Raw genomic sequence first — 19,848 nt, 5'->3', positions numbered from 1 at the left:
AACCTAGCAGAAAAGGAGGGTAAGGGAATACGTCCTGAAGGATGCCAGCTCTGACCAGCTTCGCCTGGAGAAGTGACTGGGGAGCTCTGCCAAAGGGCCCCCCTAGAACCCTTGCATCCTCCCAGCTCAACCCTCCCCAGCCAGTCTTGGGCTGGCAGATAAAACGCAGCCAAGTGGCCTGGGAGCCAGAGCTGAATGGCAGGAAAGGCCAAGGCCAGCGTGATCTCTCGCCTACCCACCCATCCTGGTGATTCAAAGCAAGGCTGAGGCCGGACAAAGCACTTGAAAATGTCAGTCAAGGGACAATCACTTTCCCAAACTCCTTGCCTGTGACCTTAGGCATCCAGGTTTTACTCAGGATGGGCCGATCTTTTCCCCAGCTCTGCTCCTTCCATCCCCTGCCCCTTCCCACATAGCACTCACAACATACACCACACACACACACACACACACACACACACACACACACACACATCCTAAGGTGGCAACTGGGCTTTCCACTCTGTAATCACAGAATTACAGGGCGGTTGCTAGTTTGTGGGGGCCAAAAGATGGTCTACATAGCAGATCACACCTTCAGGCCCTAGACAGTCAAAACCAATGCTCTTAGGAGCATTTAAAACAATGAAATCGGCTACGCCTGGTGGCTCATGCCTCTAATCCCAGCGCTTTGGGAGGTCGAGAGGGAAGCATCGCTAGTGGCCAGAAGTTTGAGACCAGCCTGAGCAACATAGCGAGAGCCTATCTCTACAAAAAATAAAATAAAAAACAGTTGGAAGACTTATGATCGTGCTACTGCACTCCAGCCTGGGTGACAGAGCGAGACTCGTCTCTAAAAAAGTAAAATGTTGAAAGTATAACGAGAGCCCATTGCCAGAAGGGACAGAACACAAGGACCTTCTCCTGATCCCTGGCTTTTACTCCTTTGGGTCAATTATTCCTTTATTTCTATCTACCCGCTGGCTTGATATGCTACTTAGACACCTTTCCCTAATGTGGGTAAAAACAACACACGCTCCTTGTTACAATGGAAATTGGCAGTCCACGTGGCAGCCTCTCGTGGGCTGCCAGAGGCACACACACCAGACTTTGGAAAACACTACCCCAGCCCAACTCTGCCATTGTGGGGATAGGGAAACAGGCCCGGAGACAGGAGGAGACCCATCCAACATCTGTAGCAAGGCAGTGGCTGGGCCACCACCAGAACCCAGAGCCTGGCCCCCAGTAGCACTCATTCCTTAAGGAGAGATGATCCAGGACTCAGGTCACCTAGGCCCTTGGGGGACCCCATTTCCCACAGAGCCTGAGAGTGCAGCCTCCAGCCTTGCACCAAGGCTGAGCCCACATCCTGGTGTCCTCTGTGCCCTCAGAAGGGTCTGGATGGCCCACCACTGTCTCCCTGATGGCCATGAGCAAGATGTCCCTCACTCAGGCTACATTTCTCACCTGCCAGGGCTACAATGGTTATGCCAAGTTCCTGGAGGTGACTGCCCTGAAAAAGATGAAAACAGACGTGGCAGCAGAGACTGTTATTACCTCCTTGCTCTACTTCTCAGCATTTCCCCCAAGGAAATGGGTAGAGGTTGTGCAGGTGCCAAAAGACTGAGCTGGGCTCAAAGAAAAGGAACCAAGGAGGATGGTGGTCACGAGGGAGTCTCCGCATGGGTGAGGACCACCACCCACTCAGGTGAGTGTCCCATCACCCCAGAGGGCCCTCCCAGGAAGCAGCCAGCAGCCTCCCAAGCTCTGGGTGATAGGTAGGAATGTGCCCAGGACTCAGGCCATAGGAGGCCACTTCAGCCCTGCAAGCAGGGACACCCCACCGACCGACCTGCAGACAGGCTCCATCATGTACACACACACTCATTCATGCAACATGCTCACTCACAGAACTCATTCACTCACACTCTGACACACTGTCACTTGTACGGATGCAAATGACCCTGAGCCCTCCCGCACAGCCCCTCACCCACTCTGGGGCACACGGTGGGGCCGGCCTGCATCTTTCCTCTCCCAGCCCCAATCCCCAGGCTTGGCTGCGTCTCTGCCCCGCTGCCTGGGAGACACATGTGGTTTCAGTTAGCAGCAGAGCGGGCATTTCCGTCCCAGACAGCCAGGCCCTGCCAGGGCCCCGGCCCCACAGGCACCCACAAGAAGGGCCACCTCCACCCCCACTCTGCCACTGGCCGTCTCAGGGACCCCAGGGCCCTTTCTCCCTTGGAAGACCCTGTTCTCCTTCCCTGTGGTCGCCCCCTCACCTGTAGCCGGATGCCACACCCTCTGGCGCAGAGACTGGCTGTGCCCGGGCCTCTGTCCACGGCTGCCCGGCTGCCCCGCTGCCCGCCGCCTGCCCGCCTGCTCCTCACTCGCACTCTGTCTCGAGCAGCCTGAGCGGGATGGGAGGAGGGCAGGGTGTCGGGGGGGCGGGCGGGAGGGAGGGGAGGGGGCGTGTGGAAATGAAACTTTAATAACAGAGCCCCTTTTGTTTCCGAGCATATGGGATATTTCATACATACTGAAGACATTAGCCGTCTATATTTTTAAGGGCTTGGGCTAAAGGATGAATAAATACAGCTCATATTCTGTTTGACAAACACACACATCAGAGTCCTGACTTCTGTAGCATTTCAAACCCTGAAGAAAAAGCCCCCAGCGACACAGGACACTTAAAAATAAATATGTTTCCAAAACCTCAGGCTGGCTTTGCCCCTTCCTGGAGCCACTCGGAGGACTCGGGGCTCCTTTTATCCCATGGCACTTCCCACCATCCCCTCCACCTTCTGTGCTATTGTGGGAAGCAAGGCCCTGGAATCCAGCCCCCTACCCCTATTCCCTTTCCCAGATCCCCTAACCCCCAGCTGGATCCCTGAGTGTTAAGGGTTCCAGAAGAGCTTGGAATCTCTGCTCTCCTCATTACAGAGATGGGGAACCAAGGCCCAGAAAGGGGCAGAGACTTGCCTGAGGTTACACAGCAAATCCGGATTTGTGCCAAGGGGCTGTGCCTTCTTCTTTCAACAGGAGGGATCCCCACTTCCCCACCTGGGGGATGGGGCTGGGGAGACCCTAGAGCCCCAGAGGAAGGGCCAGTGTGTGAGCTGGGAGAGTGCCCACCTGCTTTTCCCACTGGAGTGCTGCTCTGGGCATCCCCTCCAATTCTGGGCACCCATCCAGGGGTGACATCAGCAAGGCTGGGAATGGGGCTGGCCCCAGGAAATCCCCTTCAGGCCGGCAGATCCCAACAGGCCTGGAGGCCTCAGGTGCAGGAGCCTCCCTCCTTGACAGTTGAGCTCCCAGGCCCCTCACCCTCCATCTGTTCTCTAGGAACAAAAGCAGAGGCCCAGAGAGGTCTGAGGCTTGGCCAAAATCACGCAGCAAAATAATGGCAGGACAGAAAATCGACCCTAGCTTTTCTGAGCCTGTGTTTGCTGGCAAGGCTTTGCTGGTGAGCTTTTCCCAGCTCCCTCCAGGCAGGGCCCCTTGCTCCAGATCTGGGCAGTTTCCCCACTCGTATCTATTCATTATCCAGAGGTGGCCTCAGCTCCCCTCTCCTGTTAGAATTCGATCTCTTCTCATCAACTGTCTAACCATGCATTTAATCAGTTAGCACCATGCTCTACACTTAGTAAGTGCCCATGATAAATGCAAACTTTATTATGGATATTGATTGACTTCCTGATACAACCAAGCCTGTGCCCAGCACCAGTGCTGCAGTAGTTACCGTAAGACAAGCCCAGCCCCCACTCCCACAGTCATAGAGCAGAAGGAGCCTCCATCTTTGCAGATGTCTTCTCAGGATCTCTTCTCTGATATGCTTTGCAGTAGGTACCACAGTCATTCTCATTTTAGAGCAACTGAGGCTCAGAGAGGTTTAGCTGTCTCCCGAGGCCACACTGGTGGGGAGGGGACTGGGTCTCCAACCAGGAATCCCTGACTCCAGAGCCCGTGCCTGTCACCCTCCTGGAGCTCACTCAGCACTTGGCCCCAGCATTGGTCCCAAGACTGCCCAGCACCACATACAACTGAGTGTCTCTACTGCCCCTGCCAGGAAGAGCACCCACAAACCATCCATGAAAGGGGCACTGATGCAGAAGCTCGAGCCTTGGGTTCTTGGCCTGGCCGTGCCACTAGCAAGCGTGTGGGGTCCCTTGTCTAAGGACACAGTTCCTCACCTGTCAAGCAGAGCTAGCCGTTTCCCTGAACTAAGAGCTAGCTGTTTTACTGAACAATGAGGATCACATGATATTAAAGGATGTGAGAGGGGCTTCGCCCGGTACATGGTGATTTCCCTGTCTGGAATTTTGTGTTGAGAATGGATCCTGGCATTAAATCCTGTCTGGGTTCCAACAGGCCCTGGCAGGCCTCCTGGCCAATGGGTGGCCCTCAGTGTAACCTGCATCCGGCCCCGGAATCAGCTTCCTGAAGAAGCTCTTCCCTGTCGACACCCCTGCAATAAACAGACAGCAGGTCCCCAGGCCAATATGAAGGGTTAGAGGGCATTTATTCAAGCCATGGCCCCCACCTCAACTTCCCCCTCCTTCCCAACCCAGATCCCCCACCATGTCAGCCTGTACCTTCCCGCCTCTGGGGACCCCTTCCTCCCCAGTACCATCAGCGGCCCCTGGCCTTCCACTGCTGCCATCAGCTTGCTGATGTGGGAAGTCCATGATCTGTGGTGCCTGCACACAGAACTCTGTTGGTAACAGGTCAGAGGCCTCTTTAGAAAGGGGAGTTCCATGGGAGTTCTGGGCTAGGCTCTGCGTTAGGAAGTTTTCCAGGTAGTTGGGAGGTTATTATCTGGATACTAATTATTTCATAAAATAACAAGAAAACTTCCATTCATGGAGCACTTCCTCTGTGCCAGGCACTGTGCTAAGAGTTTCACGTGCATCATACACGCATTCCTGACAACCCCAGAAAGCTGGTAGGGAGGCTGAAGTGTTTGCCCAAAGACTCCAGTCGTGTCTTTGGCAGGGCGAGTATTTAAGTGTGTCCTATGAATATGACCTGCTACCTCCAGCCTATGCCCTTCTCTGCAGCACAGACCGGCTCTGGGGGCAGCATTTTCTGTCCCTGGTGACAGAATGAGCCCCTAGGGAGGGAGACTCAGCCTCAGTCTTTTCTTTCTCCTGCAGCAGGGCTGAGCTCCGTGCTTGTTCTGAATTGGCATTCGTGAACATTTGCTGAGCTGAATGCCACAGAGGTCCTGGTTAGACTCTCAGATGGAAGGAGGTGGTAAGTGTTTCTCTGTGTGGGCGGGGGGGCACTGCTTCCTCAGCCTGGACAGCCCTGCCCAACCTACGTGAAACATGGGGTGTTTCGAGGGCAGTGGATATTCACAGGCAAGATCCCACTACTGAGGAGCATGAGGGTTTTGACCCACTCTGTTTCTGATCCAGGGAAGTTTGCCTCTCCTTAGGTACACTGGTGGTCTCCCTCCCCCAGGAAGTCACTATATTCATGCCAAATTTAGTGTGGCCCAGGCGCAGTGGCTCAATCCTGTAATCCCAGCATTTTGAGAGACTGAGGTGGGTGAATCTCTTGAGGTCAGGAGTTCAAGACGAGCCTGGGCAGCATGCTGAAACCCTGTCTCTACTAAAAATACAAAAATTAGCCGGGCATGGTGGCAGGCACCTATGCTCCCAGCTACTCAGAAGGTTGAGGCAGGAAAATTGCTTGAACCAGGGAAGTGGAGGTTATAGTAAACCAAGATTGTGCCACTGCACTCCAGCCTGGGTGACAGAGCTAGACTCTGTCTCAAAAAAGAAACAAACAAACAAATTTAGTGTGGACACTCAGTCGGCACAGCACACTATGTCCCGGAACTCCTGGGCTCGGTGAGCCTCCTGTGTATGTTGATGGTGAGGGGCGGGAGACAGCAGAAAGATGCAATGCCTAAGAAGGCAGTCCTTGAGCAATGGGCTCAGAGTAAGAGGCATCAAGTGGACACTTGAAGAAACAGGAAGCTCCAAAGCCAACTTAGTCCCCCACTAGCCAACTTAGCAGAAGCCACAGGAAGGCAGCAGGATTGCCTTGATTACCCAAGGAAGGTGATTGAGACACAGCACTAGGTCCTCAACCCTCACTATCACAGCCCTGCAAGCAGGTCTCAGCCTTACCATCCAGGTTCCCCTTCTGGAGTCCAGAATGTGGACAGAAGTCATGAGGCTTTCCAGCCCTTGCAGACTCCAATGGCTGGGCGCATGATGGAGCCCATGGGTGTGAAATGCATATACTATCTTCCCTTAGCTACCAGCCTCCTTGCCCTGACTTGGGTCTTTGCATGGGGGGTCTGAGCCCAGGCAGGAAGTAGCAGCCTCTTCTAGGTCCCCTACCCTTGCTCAGAAGTAGACACTGCTCAGCAGACACTATCTGGGACCCAGGGACCTCAGGAAGGTACCCTTGGCTGTGGGAGGGGTGGATCACTGGCCCAGGAACCTTCATCAGGGCCCCCTCTGACACATGAGCCGTCCTGATCAGATCACTGGTAATTGAGTTGCCTTGGGGGGTAAATTCCATCCAGATGTGGAGGGCGGGGTGGACTTCCTGAGCAGAGCAGGGGAGGGGCACTGATACATGTGGGCAGTCCCTCAACTCACCAAGTACCTAGGAGGCCTGGGATAGAACACTGTCTTCTGGAAAAGCCAGATGTAGAATTTCAAGGCCAGGATATCTAAGTCCAACCTCCTTAGTGAGCAGATAGGGAAACTGAGGCCTAGAGAGCTGAGAGAGCAAAAGGGACTAGTTTTTGCTCTCTCTAGCTGAAAGAGCAAAAGGGACAGCGACTGCTGGATTTGTGGGGCCAGAATTCCAGATCTCCTGTCTGTCCAGATCTCTTCAGTCTGTGGGTGTTTAGGGGAAAGTAGGCAGGGTGGCACCCTCTTTCGGGAATCTCCATCAAGCCCGGGATTTGGAGGTCAGGAGTAGGGTCAAAAAGCAGAGCATCTCTGGTTAGGGAAGGCTCTAATCACCTCCAGCTTAAACCCCCAAACCATAGAGAGCTATGTTTTATTTGCAGAGATTGTGGGGACATAGGAGGGAAGAGTCTGGGGCAAGCCTATAAACAAGATGTCCCCAAACCCACCTGCCCTTGCGGGGTCATGGGAGAGCCTGTGGCTTCGGCCTCTTCCCAGGGGAGGCCCTGCCATGCTTCTCTCCTTTGAGAAGAGCCTCTGGGCCACATACCTTCCTGGCTGCTTTGGGCTGACTTACGGGAAGGCAGGAAGGGGCCAGCCAGCTAGGCGGGTGGGGGGCATGAGAACTTGGAGAGAATGAGAGGAAATGAGGGGGGAGTGGGCTGTAGTGGGGGGAGATTAAGAAGGGAATTTTTTTCCTCCTGCCTCATGTTTTGGCTGCCTTAGTGTGAACATGTCTAGGCGCCTTATCTTAAAGGCCAGCACAGTCTGCACGAGAAAGAAAATAGTGTCTGCAGCGGAGAAAATTGCATCTTGATAAAATAGCCCTTTGGAATGGCATTGTGGGTCTCTTATCAGCGACTGGCTGGGCCTTACGTATCTCTTGTCTGCCTGTCCCCAGGCGCCCAGATCCCTCCTTTTTTCTCTTTCCCCTGTCCCCTGACTCCTAATGCCTACCCAAAAAATGGTCTATGCTGAAACTGTCAGGGGAGTTAGGAGACCTGAGTTCCGGTCCTGTCGCTCCTGACGCTGTGAAACCTCAGCCAAGTTCTTTTCCTCGCTGGGCCTCTGTTTCCCTTCAGTGAAGAACAGGGAAGGGAGGAGGAGCAAGAGGTTTCTGAAGATCCTTCCAGCATTAGCATCTCATAGTGCTGACATTTTCATACTTGGTGATTCCATGTGTTTTGAAGTTTTGCAACCTCTACCCAAATGCCATCACATGCTAAACGTCTATGATCTAAAATGCGCAAATCCCCTTCATTTCCATTAGACACATGAAGTTCTTGCTTAATCCCCAGGTAAAGCTACTCAACCCAGTGTGTGCAGCTCAGAAGAGCGTCTGTCTCAGCTTCCAACTGAGAAGTCTTGTAACAGCATGGGGTCTTTCAATTTTTTAGGCACAAATATTTTTTCCTCAAAATACTTCCTACATGGAAATCCATATAAAAAACAGGCAAGTGAAGCAATCATGCCTGCTTCATCCCATCCCCTTCATCCTCCACATCTGTTCCCCTCAGGCCCCTGACCTCCCTCCACAGCATCCGAGGCTCCACTGCAGCCCCTTGCAAACCTCTGGGGCAGTGGATGGAAGTCTGGACATAGCAGCAAGAGTCCTGGTCAACCATTGCCTTGCTGTGCAAACTTGGAAGAGCCTTTCCCCATCTCTGTGCCTGAGTTTTACCATCTTGAAAAAAACAGGGGCTAGCGCTCACCACGCCCACCTTCCCTGGCTGTTGAGGGATAAACTAAGTGGTAAATAGGAAAGTGCTCTGTGAACTGAAAGACTTGATGATGATGATGATGATGATGATAATGATGATGATGCTAGAACTTGTAGTCTGCAAATATGAGGCCTGGGAGAGCTTTTAGTCACTATCTGTGCAAATCCTTCTTACAGTTGGGGAAACTGAGGTCCAGAAAGAGGGGAAGGAACTTGACAAAAGCCACACAGTGAGACAGCGGCAAATCCAGAGGCAGATTTTGGGACCCATTTCTGTGGCCATCTGTCAGGAAGGCCTGTCAGTAGGTTGCGGGGAAGAATGGTTGATTTTTAGGGATCCAGCCTGGCTTGAGGATTTGCTGTGACCCCTTTGAGCTACTCTGAGTCTGGGTTTTCCCCTCTGCCAGCCTCCTGGCCCTGCAAGGCAGGGATGGGTAGAAAGCCCTTTTGTGTAGCAGCCAAGCCCCAGCTCTGACCCAAGTTTTTGTTCCCTAAAGATCTTTCCCCCTGGCAGAGAAGCTCCATCTGCACTGCCCCAGCCCCACTTGGCCAGGCTCCCCTGCCGCCTTCCCCGCCACCCTCAAGCCACAAGTCCTGGCCTGCACACAAGATTCCACAGAGCACCTCTGTCTGCTGGCCATCTGGGTGGCAGTGTGGGAACTGACACATGTCTGCAGGCTGAAGCAGGACAGCAGCAGGGTCAGCATGGCCATGCAGGGTAACCCCCTCCGCCCAGCAGGGATAACCCCTACCCCATATCTGACGTCATTATCAACTCACTTTGTGGGGCTTTATTATTCCAGAGCCAGCACTGCCAGAGCTGGGAGCCCCCTAAGTCTTCCATGACTGGTACCTACATAGCTCTCAAACCGCCATTCCACTGACCACACACTGCCCGTTTACCCATCAAATCCAGACGTCACCTCTGATCCTTCTTATCACAGAATTCCGGCCAGGACTGGCCAACCAGAGCAGACACAATGTTTTTATTGTTAGAAACAGGCCAAGCCCCGGGTGTGGTGGCTCATACCTGTAATCCCAGAACTTTGGAAGGCCCAGGTGGGGGGACTACTGGAGCCCAAGAGTTCGAGACCAGCCTGGGCAGTGTGGTAAAACCCCATCTCTACAAAAATACAAAAATTAGCCAGTTTGGTGGTGAACACCTGTAGTCTCAGCTACTTGGGAGGCTGAGGTGGGAGGATGGTTTGAGCCTCAGAGGCAGAGGTTGCAGTGATCCAAGATCATACCACTGCACTCCAGCCTGGAAGACAGAGTGAGACCCTGTCTCAAAAAAATAAAAAGAAATAGGCCAAGCCACTCTGGGTATATATATAAAATAGAGCAAAGGCTCAGAAAGGAAAGGAGTGTTGCCTGAAGCTATGCAACACATAAGGGACTGAGTAGGGAACAGAACCCAGGTCTCCAGGGCTCTGCCTGCAACTCTGCAGACTCAGCATCCAAAAGCTCAGAAAGGAGCTTCCCTCCTGTCCTGCCTCTGCCCTGGCCGTGGCTCCCAGGACCAACCTCGTCCTGATTCCCTGCCTGAAGATAGTACACAAGTCAGGGCTGCCAGGCATGCCCCCGTCCAGGGGCCTAAGGCCATTTCTCTGCAAAAAAAGCCAGAGACCAGGCTATAAGAGGTAGAATTCAAAGAAGTGGGTCTATTCAGACACCAGTCTGATACAGCTACCAATACAGCTCTGAAGGACTGTCCCGGGGCAGAGGGGAGCTCTTTGTTCAGAAGGCAGCAGTAAATCTACAGAGATATTACACGAAGGCAGGTTTTTGTTCAGCCTAAGGAAGAGCTTCCTAAGCTGCCCAGTGATGGAAAGATACCTTGGTAGGTAGTGAGCATCCCATCACTGGACATAAGGTTCAGATGCCCACTGGGGTGGGCAGGGCTAGTAGGTAGTATTAGAGGAGACGCCCTTAAAGGCTCTTTCCGTCTTGAGAGGATGTGATTTGGGCAAACACACGCAGTCGTTCAAGCTCACAAACCACAGTCACTCAAACACAAGCTCCCCTGTCTTCTGAAAGAAGGGTCGAGCCTTAATCCCTGAGGAATGTCCTCTGTCCTTCAAGCTCAATGGGGGAAAGGGTGCTCGAGCTCCAAGATTGCTGTCTTGCTCTAGCTGGCCTATGGGTCCAGCCCCAGTGCCTCCTTCTCCTGCATGGAGCCTTCAGAATTTCCCCCATTTGGAACATTCTTACCTACCTGCAGATTCCCACACTTGTGTGTTTTGTTGGTTTAATTCCACCTTGAATCAGATCAGTGTTTCTCAAGATTTTGTTTTTCTTGGTGGCATAGGGACATGGAAATGTCCAGTATCACTTAGCAGTGAGAACACTATTCCTTTAAAAACTCTCATTCATCAAGGGTAGGGTTACCAGATTCAGCAAGTAAAAATACAGGAGACCCAGTTAATTTGAATTTCAGATAAACAACAAATAACTTTTTTCAGGGTAAGTAGGGCCTCCAAAATATTTAGGACATATACTAAAAAATTATTCATTGTTTATCTGAAATTCCAACCTAACCAGCATCTTGTATTTTATCTGGCTCATCTAATCAAGAAGAAAGTCTTTGTTGGGTGCCAGCCTGTCTTTAACACAGCTCTGACACTTGTTAATCTCCCTTTTATCAGAGAGGGAGAGAGAGAACAAGGCTTAGGCTCTAGGTAAAATTTAACAACATGGTTTTGTTTTTATTCTATTTTATTTACGTGGTTACCGTGTACCAGGAGTGTTACCATCTTCCATTTACAGTAGCAATATCAAATTGCCTTTGAAATAAATGTATTCAAGTTTTTAAAAAGTGAATCAATTTAAGGAAAAATGTTATGTAAGTAACATCACGGGCTCAATGCAGACGAGACAAAAAACAGGCAGGCGAAGGTCAACCAACAGACGGGGCTTGGGGCTATCTGAGAAGGTGTTTCTGCCCTTTCCTATCTGCACTCCAGGGTCCCTTCCTCCCCTGTCCTGCCCCTTGTCCCACACAGGCTTGATGGCTGGAATTCTGCTGCCCCTGGGTCAGGCCTGCAGGAAGTGCTGGGGGCTCGGCTGTGCATGCTGCAATTTTAGGGGAAAGGTTTCAGTTCATTCTTCATCACTGAGGTCCCCAGAGCCCCTTTATACAAAACAGCCTCCCCATCCCGGGCTCCACTTCAGAGGGGCTGTTTCTGAGGAGGCAGCCGCCAGGGACTACTCAATGTGTTTCCAAGTCAAATCCCAGCCTTTTCAGCTTTGCCAAGACCCACCCCCCTTCCACTCTGGCTGCCCCCAGGAGTCAGGGCTGCAGGCCACATCCTCCAGACACCCCTCCCCTACCTACCAGACCTTCCGGCCCAGACACCATTAGTGCCCCCATCCCAGGCCTGGCATCTTTGTCTCATCTGTTCCCTACCCTCTCTAACCCTGAGGCTCAGAAGAGAGCCTTGGAATTAGAAATAGGGGCTGGGAGGTGGGACAGAGGAGGAGCTAATTCCCTGGATTACAGAGAAGGCCCCAGTCCATCCTTAGACCAGGACTGGGGTGGGGACGGGGAAGTGTAGCAGCAAGTCTGTGCTGCAGAAGCGCCTTCTCCTTAGAAGCCCCCTTCCCACTTCTTCATTGTCATCCTCAGCAACAACGATAAGAGCTCTTCCTTTTCAAGACTCTTCACCTGTCAGGCACTGTGCTAAGTACTTTCTGTGAATTTTCTCATTGCACCCACACAGGGACCCTCTAAGGTGAGAATTGCCATTATCCTATTTTAGAGAGGAAAAAGCTGAGGCTCAGTTGTGCTAAGTAACTTGCTCAAGGTCACATAGCTAAAAGGGACAGAGCCCAGAATTTGAACCTATGCAGGGGACTGCAGGCATTCATACAAGCACCACCCTCAGCTGCACGGTATCGGTCCCAAAAGACTTCTAGGAAGTAAGGTGGGGAAACTGAGAAACCAAGAGGCAAAGGCTGCCTGCCAGGCCTGGTTTGACCCTGCTAGGAATCCTCTCTGCCGTCTCACCCAGTGTCTGATCACCACCAGAGCTGAAGTGCTCTACCAGTTTGCTGTGTGGCCTGGAGCAGCCCCTTGGCCTGCTCTGGGCCTCCGCATCCCCTTCCGAGTTTGGCTGGCTGTGATGGTCCCTCCACCCCCCTCCAGGGGCCTGGGGTCCCAGCCAGGAGAGGAGCCAGGGGAGCATGCAGGAGAGAGGCGTGGGCCATCTCAGGCCTCACTCTCCTCTTGATCCTCAGCAAAGATGCTTCTCCCCAAGGCGGAGGCAGGCTCCAGCTCAGACATCAAAGAGCCTGTGCGGCTGGTGCTTTGATGGGAGCCTTGTAAAATAATAGGAAACATGAGGATGACACTGTGCCCCAGCCCAAAGCGCAAGGCTTGGAAAAATGAAAAGAAGAAACTCTTGGCAGCTCTCTGTGCGGGCTTTGGCTGAACTTCGCTCCTACAGCTGTCGGCAGCCTGTCCTCTCCCCACTAGGATGTTTGCAGCCACCCCTCAGTGGGGGGATGTGGGTCCTTGCATGACCGGTGAACTGGGGACCTCTCCCCACAGCAAAGGAACTTGTCTACTGGAATCCCTTTCTCCCAGGCTCCGGAGAGCACTACAGAGCGCACAGAGTTGAGGGCTTTGAAAGGGCTCACAGGGACTCTGAATAAACACTCATTTGAAGAATACTTTAGCCCATCTCAGACCTGGAGACTGGGTGGCTTATAATCCAATTATTTACTCTTTCTACCCCCCTGCCAAATGCATTAGCAGCAACTGGTCAGACCATGGAGGCCTGTCATTCCCCTGCTCAAAACCTTCTATGTGACAATGTGGTGACATGTACTGAATTAAATGCGTGTATCCTTTGACCAGCAATACCACTTCTAAGAAGTTATCCAACTTGCACACCAACCCACATGCTCAAAGCTGGATGAGTGAGGATATGTTCATCGCAGGATCATTTGTGGAAGCAAATTGCTAGAAACAAAGTCAATGTCCCTTCATAGGAATGGGTAATGAAGTGCAGAGTGTCCATACAGCAGGACAGCAGGTGGGAGTAAAACCAATGAGACAGAGCTACATGTGCTGCTCAGAATGATCTATAAGGCTGGGTGCAGTGGCTCACACCTGTAATCCCAGCAGTTTGGGAGACCATGGTGGACAGATCATTTGAGGTCAGGAGTTCAACACCAGCCTGACCAACATGGCCAAACCCCATCTCTACTAAAAATACAATAAAATTAGCTGGCTGTGATGGCACATGCCTGTAGTCCCAGGTACTCAGAGGCTGAGGCAGGAGAATCACTTGAACCATGGAGGTGGAGGTTGCAGTGAGCCAAGAAAGCACCACTGCACTCTAGCTTGGGCGACAGAGGGAGACTCCATCTCAAAAAAAAGAAAAAAGAAAAAAATTATAAAGCATATACCGGAAAAGAGAATGGTATGTATAGTACGTTACCACTTACAAAAGGGGAGCAATGAAATACATTGAATCAATAAAGCCTCAATCTCTCCAAAGATATACAAGACATGTTAACAAGGATTGCTTCTCCAGAAGGAATTGGGAGAGGAGGAAGGAAAATTTATTTTTTACTAAACGTTCCGTTGTATCTTTGCTGCCTTTTTTTGTTGTTGTTGTCCTTAAATAAGAGAGTTTGCAGCCAGGAGCGGTGGCACACATCTGTAATCCCAGCACTTTGCGAGGCCGAGGCAGGCGGATCACCATGTCAGGAGTTCAAGACCAGCCTGACCAACATGTATCCACATATACATCCATGCATCCATGTGTACATCTACCCATCCACACCCACTCAAGCATCCATTTGTTCCACTAATATTTCTCAGGCTTTCACTATATTCCAGGGCCTGAGGATAGTCTGGTAAACATGATAGACACAACTACTATCCTTTCAGAACCTGCAGTTAGGAGGTGCACAATACCAATCCAATAACTCCAGAAATGAATATATAATAACAACTATGACAGGAAACGCCTCAGTTTTAGAAGTGCTATTCTGGAGTTTGACCATATCTCCAGCTTGGGGTGGGGGTTAGGGGTTAGGTATCAAGGTGGGCTTCCCTGAGGAAGAGTACCTGGAGCTAAGACCCGAAAGATGAGGAGGCGTTTAACAAGGAGAGGGAGACCAAGGTGTTCGGTGAGCCCATGGGCTATGCTCTAGGAAGTTCCACTGCAGCGTGATTGATTCTGACCTCTGTTATTTGTGGTTTCACTGAGCTTATCACAGTAGTGGGCTCAGCTGCCTCACCCCAGAGAGACAGCTGTCAAGCATGGGGCTTTCCCTTCTCCCTTCCCGATTTTCCAGCCGCACCAGATCTGCCAAGGCAGAGGGCAGCCTCTGCCTGGTACTCACCTCTGCCAGTCCTGCATGCAGGCCTGTGGCTGCCCCAGACATCAGGAAACATGATGCCAATGCATCCTGAGGACCTTCAGAGCCTGGTACCTGTGCCGGCCCCTGGTAGTGTCCTTCACTGGGGGTGGCACAGCCACTAGGGGCCTCTTGGCTCCTCCTTCCATGGGGCCTGGTTTATGATGCCAAGAACTTTGCCCAGCTCAGTGCCTCCCAAGCTCCTCTGGGGCCAACCTGGCAGAGCCTCTAAAAGCTCTCCAGACTTGGGTGCCTGGCCAGGCTCACCTGTCAGCCCTTCCTCCAAGGTAGAAGCTGCAGGATGCCAAGAACTCAAATGGCTCCCTCAGCCAAAAGCCTCCCTTCTGATCGTGCTGCCACCTTGCTGGTCCCAGGGCTCACTGGATATGTTTGGCTTCCATACCTTGGCTAAAACAGTGCCCAGGTCCCAGGATGCCCCCCTCTTTCCTCCTATCCTTTTCAAGGTCCGTTGAAACCCCAGCTCCTTGTCAAAGCCATTATCTATTGCGTGTCCCAGTGTCTTCCTCATCCAAGGCAGGGCAGCCTGCTGGGAGAGCTGAGGTTTTAGAGAAAACAGACCTGGGATTGAGCCTTAATGGCTGTGAGCCTTGGTTTCCTTGTCTGTAGAATGCGGGAAAGATGACAATCATAGTATCTACTCGTTATCAGGAAGACTAAATAAGAGAATGCATACAAATGAGCCTGGTGCACACAAGCACCCAGCACACAGGTGACACAGCGTATGTTAAAGCCGCTCTGAACTCCCTTAGGATTCCATTTCTGAGCCATGTATTTGGATCACTAGTGCTCCTGGTGGCCTGTGCTGTCTCCCCAAATAAAAGCCCTAGCCTGGGCACAGGGAGCCTCGGCTATGAGGCCTGGCTCTGCGCTCCTTCCTCATGTGACCTGAGCAAACCCCTTCCTTCTAGGCCTCACCTGATGGGATGAGCTCTCAGTTTCCCAGAGAATTGGAACCTGGGCTACCCATCCCACCAGAGCCCCCGTGGTCACCTCAGTGCCAGGCACACAGTAGGTAGGTCCTCAAGTGGTGAAGGAGGACAGAGTGGGGAGAGGCAGACAGGGAAAGGGAGGGAAAGAAAAAGGATTCAGGGACAGGGACCAGGGGCCGCCCCCAATCCAGTCTAGAAGCACAGATCTGGGGAAAACTCTGTGTCTCTACAACTAGCCAAGAAGGTGGTTCACAGCCTGTGTTTATTATACTTACTGTGTCTCCAGCTGCCTGAATCTGAACAAGCCAGGACTGTTCCACTGTGTACCAAGGGCTGGGTGACGCATGGGGGTTCATGTGGTAAGCACTTGGCTACCGCAGCCCGGGCAGGAAGGCAGCGTGCAGGGAGCTGGGGGGCCAGGGTGTGTCCAAGTGGTGGGGGGGGTAGTGTGTGCCCAGCGCTGGGCTCCTCTGCTCAGCATCTCTGTGACCTTAGGCAAGTGACTTTCCCTCAGCCTTGCAATGAAGCTAACAATAGGAGAATTAGACAATGCCTGGGAAGGGCCTGGCACATAGTAAAAGCTCAATAGGTGTTATTAGAATAATTACTACATTATAGGCCAGGCCTGGTAGCTCACACCTGTAATCCCATTGCTTTGGGAGTCCGAGGTGGGTGGATCACCTGAGGTCAGGAGTTCAAGACCATCCTGACCAACATGGAGAAAAGACATCTCTACTAAAAATATTTTTAAAATTAGCTGGGTGTGGTGGTGCATGCCTGTAATCTCAGCTACTTGGAAGGCTGAGGCAGGAGAATCACTTGGACCTGGAAGGAGGAGGTTGCAGTGAGCTGAGATTGCACCATTGCACTCTAGCCTGGCAACAAGGGTGAAACTCTGTCTCAAAAAAAAAAACAAAGGAGTTATTACTATATTATTATTATTGTGTGTCTGAATGTGATCTGCATGTGTGAGGTAATGAAGGTCTTTAGTTAGTGTGTGTGTGCGTGTGTGTGTGTGTGAGTGTGAGTGTGTGAGTGTGTGTGTGTAGGGTAGACCATGCTGCTGGCAGTAGTTGACTTTACCTATGGGCAAAGGTAAATGAGTGTCTGCATGAGAATGTCAAGAAAGGTTTCAGTTCCATGCAGTTGGGATTCTTGAGTTCTGGGAAGCCTTGAGAGGTATCTCTAAGTCCATTCTACTCCTCCAGCCTTCTCTGAGCAGTCACAGCTCATGCTGCTTTGTCGCACAACCCTGTCCTCAAAGAGAAGCAGCCAAGTCTTCCTTAGCCGCTCACTGCAGGGCTGAGCTGCTCTCACCCTGGCCAGGGTTTCCTCGCATCTGTTGGTGGGAAGCTGGGCTGTCTGGAGCAGTGCCCATGACATGAACATCCTGGCCTTGTGCCTCTCGCAGTCCCCATGTGAGTCACAGAAGTCCTTGCCGTGGGCAGATTGTAAAGGACGTGCTGTCATTCACAGACTATGAACTGAAGGACACTGAGGTACTGGCCGCTCCATCCCTCCCAATGGGTAAAGTGTGGACTAGACAGAACCCAACCAAGGTCCTCTTCGTTCCAGTCCAGGCCTTCCCCACCACGCGCTGCCCTCTAGAGAGAGAACAATGGAGTGAGACGTTTCTGGACTCACCAGCCAACCCTGTCTGGCCAGAGTGCCACCCCAGCCACAGGTGAAGGGCCTCACAGTACCACTAACCACCTTCCAAGGTGGGGTCAGGGCACAGAGGACATCACGGGCAGCTCTGAGGGAAGGACATAAGCAGAGTGGAAGAATGAGGGCCTGCGTGTGCAAGCTCAGTTGGTTCACAGACTTATCCTTTCAGCAGTTTTACTTCTTGCCATTTATCCCAAAGAAATGTGCACAAAGGTGCAGCCACAAAGAGATTCAATGTTGCATTGTCCATACAAGGGAAATTTTGAAAATCCCCTAAAAGCCCGACAGTATCAGGCAGCTATACGATAGCAGGGCCCTAAAAAGGTCAGTGTGGATCTGGATTTCCTAATATGGCCAGGTGTGCACCACTGGTGTTGAGTAGAAGAAGGAATGTCACAGAGCTGGATGGGTGTGATAAGCCCACTCTTCTGAAAAGTAAACGTACATAAATACTGCATAGACCCAGGATATAAATAACAGGAGAAACTGGCTGGGCGCAGTAGCTCACACCTATAATCCCAGCACTTAGGGAGGCCAAGGTGAGTGGATAACCTGAGGTCAGGAGTTTGAGACCAGCCTGACCAATATGGTGAAACCCCATTACTACTAAAAATAAAAGAGTTAGCAAGCTGTGGTGGCAGGCGCCTATAGTCCCAGCTATTCGGGAATCTGAGGCAGGAGAATAGCTTGAATCTGGGAGGCGGAAGTTGCCGTGAGCTGAGATTGTGCCACGGCACTCCAGCCTGGGCAACAGAGCAAGACTCCATCTCAAAAAAGAAAAGAAAAAACACACACACAAAAAAACAAAAGAAATGACACCAACATATTAGCAATTAGTCATTTTACATGGTGAATCTGGGGCCATGGCTCATACCTGTAATCCCAGCACTTTGGGAGGTTGAGGCAGGAAGATTTCTTGAGGCCAGGAGTTTGAGACCCTGCCTCTAAAAAAAAAAATGACAACAATAATAAAAACCACTGACAGAGCTGGAGGTGGTGCCCTGCCGCTCTCTGCTGCAATCACAGCAGTTGAGAGGAGCCCGCGAGGAATTGTGCCTCGGGCTCATGTGAGCACCTGCTGGGGGGACCTTCTCTGAGAAGTCCAGAATCTGCTTTCAGACCCTCTCCCCACACCACAAACCAGGGGCCTCACCTGGATTTTCTTCCTCTATGGATGGTTCAGGTGCCAGTCACACCTCTCGCTGTGTCTCTGGCCAGAATAACACAAGAACCTGGGGCAGGTGGGACATTTTCCTTTTTGGGGCTGAAAGCCCTTTCCAGGGCAGCTGTGTGCCTCTCCTAGCAGGACAGGGTGGGTGAGAACCCCACCCCCAATTCTGAACGTAGCCAAAGCCTGGGAGACACAGCCACTGGCCAAAGGTCAGCATACAGTCAACACCACCTGAGCCCAGCTGCTGAGAAGGAGGTAGAGAGGCTCGCCGTCTGGGCAGCTGCCCTCTGGCCTGCGGCTGGCCTCCCCTGCCCCCACGCCAGCTCCCCAAAGGCTGGGAACATCTGGCTGCTGGCCTAGCTCCAGGAGGGGTGAGTGAAAGGGCCTCTTTCCACCAGGCCTGCCGCTGCCGCGGTGCAAGGCACATCAATCAAGACTGCATGGCTGGCTGGTGCTGGGAGAGGAGCCGGCTCCTTCCCCACCCCCTCCCCAGACATTCCTGTGTAATGGAATCTCCTTTCCTGTTCATTTATTACCAACCCACAGAACCCCGCCAAGTCCCGTCTGCACACTCAAGCCCCACTAACCCTGCCTGTTCCTGGGGAAGGGGGTTCCTGGGGGCACCTGAAAGGAGCGACCCTAACGGCCACTAGCAGATTCCCACCATGCTCTTCTGCCAAAGATGAATCAGAAACTTCACACTGAAAGCTGAAATTCAACTAGAATCAAAGTAGACTCACTACCATCTTGGAAAGGAGGGAAACATAAATGAAATCCTTCACTGTTGCTCCTAACCCTCTTCCAGTGTCTAGAAGTGGCAGGCCCAGAGTTGTCAGGAGGGTGGCGGGGGGTGTCTGATTCAGGCTGGGCCCTTGCTCCTCCACCTCCTACCTGTAGCATCTTGGTACATAATAGGTTTCCCTGAGTCTTGGTTTCCCCTTCTGTGAAATGGGAAGAATTTTTTTTTTTTTTTTTTTTGAGACTGAGTTTCACTCTTGTTGCCCAGGCTGGAGTGCAGTGGCTCAATCTCGGCTCACTGCAACCTCAGCCTCCCAAGTAACTGGGATTACAGGCATGCACCACCACACCTGGGTAATTTTGTATTTTTAGTAGAGATGGGGTTTCACTGTGTTGGTCAGGCTGATCTCAAACTTCTGACTTCAGGTGATCCACTTGCCTCAGCCTCCCAAAGTGCCAGGATTAAAGGTGAGTCACGGTGCCTGGTGGAAATAGGAAGAATTATAATAGTGTCACAGGATTTTTAGTGTGTTGCTTTTATAGCTGGAAACCTCTGTGGCCAGTGGCACCTTTGCCCAAGTTTTGCTCGGGCCCACT

The 19,848-nt window shown here is 52.0% G+C and overlaps 1 protein-coding gene across 4 annotated transcripts in view; it reads right to left on the bottom strand.

Moving 5' to 3' along the window:
* Nucleotides 1–14,822, bottom strand: part of SYNPO (synaptopodin) — a 70,245-nt gene extending 55,423 nt beyond the window's left edge. For 2 of the 4 annotated variants that reach the window (XM_078363047.1, XM_078363054.1), the window contains exon 1: nt 2,959–3,138. Coding sequence is in view for 1 of the 4 variants with exons in the window: in XM_078363041.1 (XP_078219167.1) it covers nt 14,710–14,751 (42 nt within the window). In the remaining 3 variants the exon portion in view is untranslated. Of the gene's footprint in view, nt 1–2,258; nt 2,376–2,958; nt 3,139–14,709 lie in introns of those variants that run through there. The other 2 variants (XM_078363041.1, XM_008987917.5) reach the window with 2 other exon arrangements.
* Between the last annotated feature and the right edge of the window lie 5,026 nt (nt 14,823–19,848).

Source organism: Callithrix jacchus, chromosome 2, assembly GCF_049354715.1.
Source record: "Callithrix jacchus isolate 240 chromosome 2, calJac240_pri, whole genome shotgun sequence".
NCBI classification, from domain to species: Eukaryota; Metazoa; Chordata; class Mammalia; order Primates; family Cebidae; genus Callithrix; species Callithrix jacchus.
This window is presented reverse-complemented; position numbering and strand designations above follow the sequence as displayed.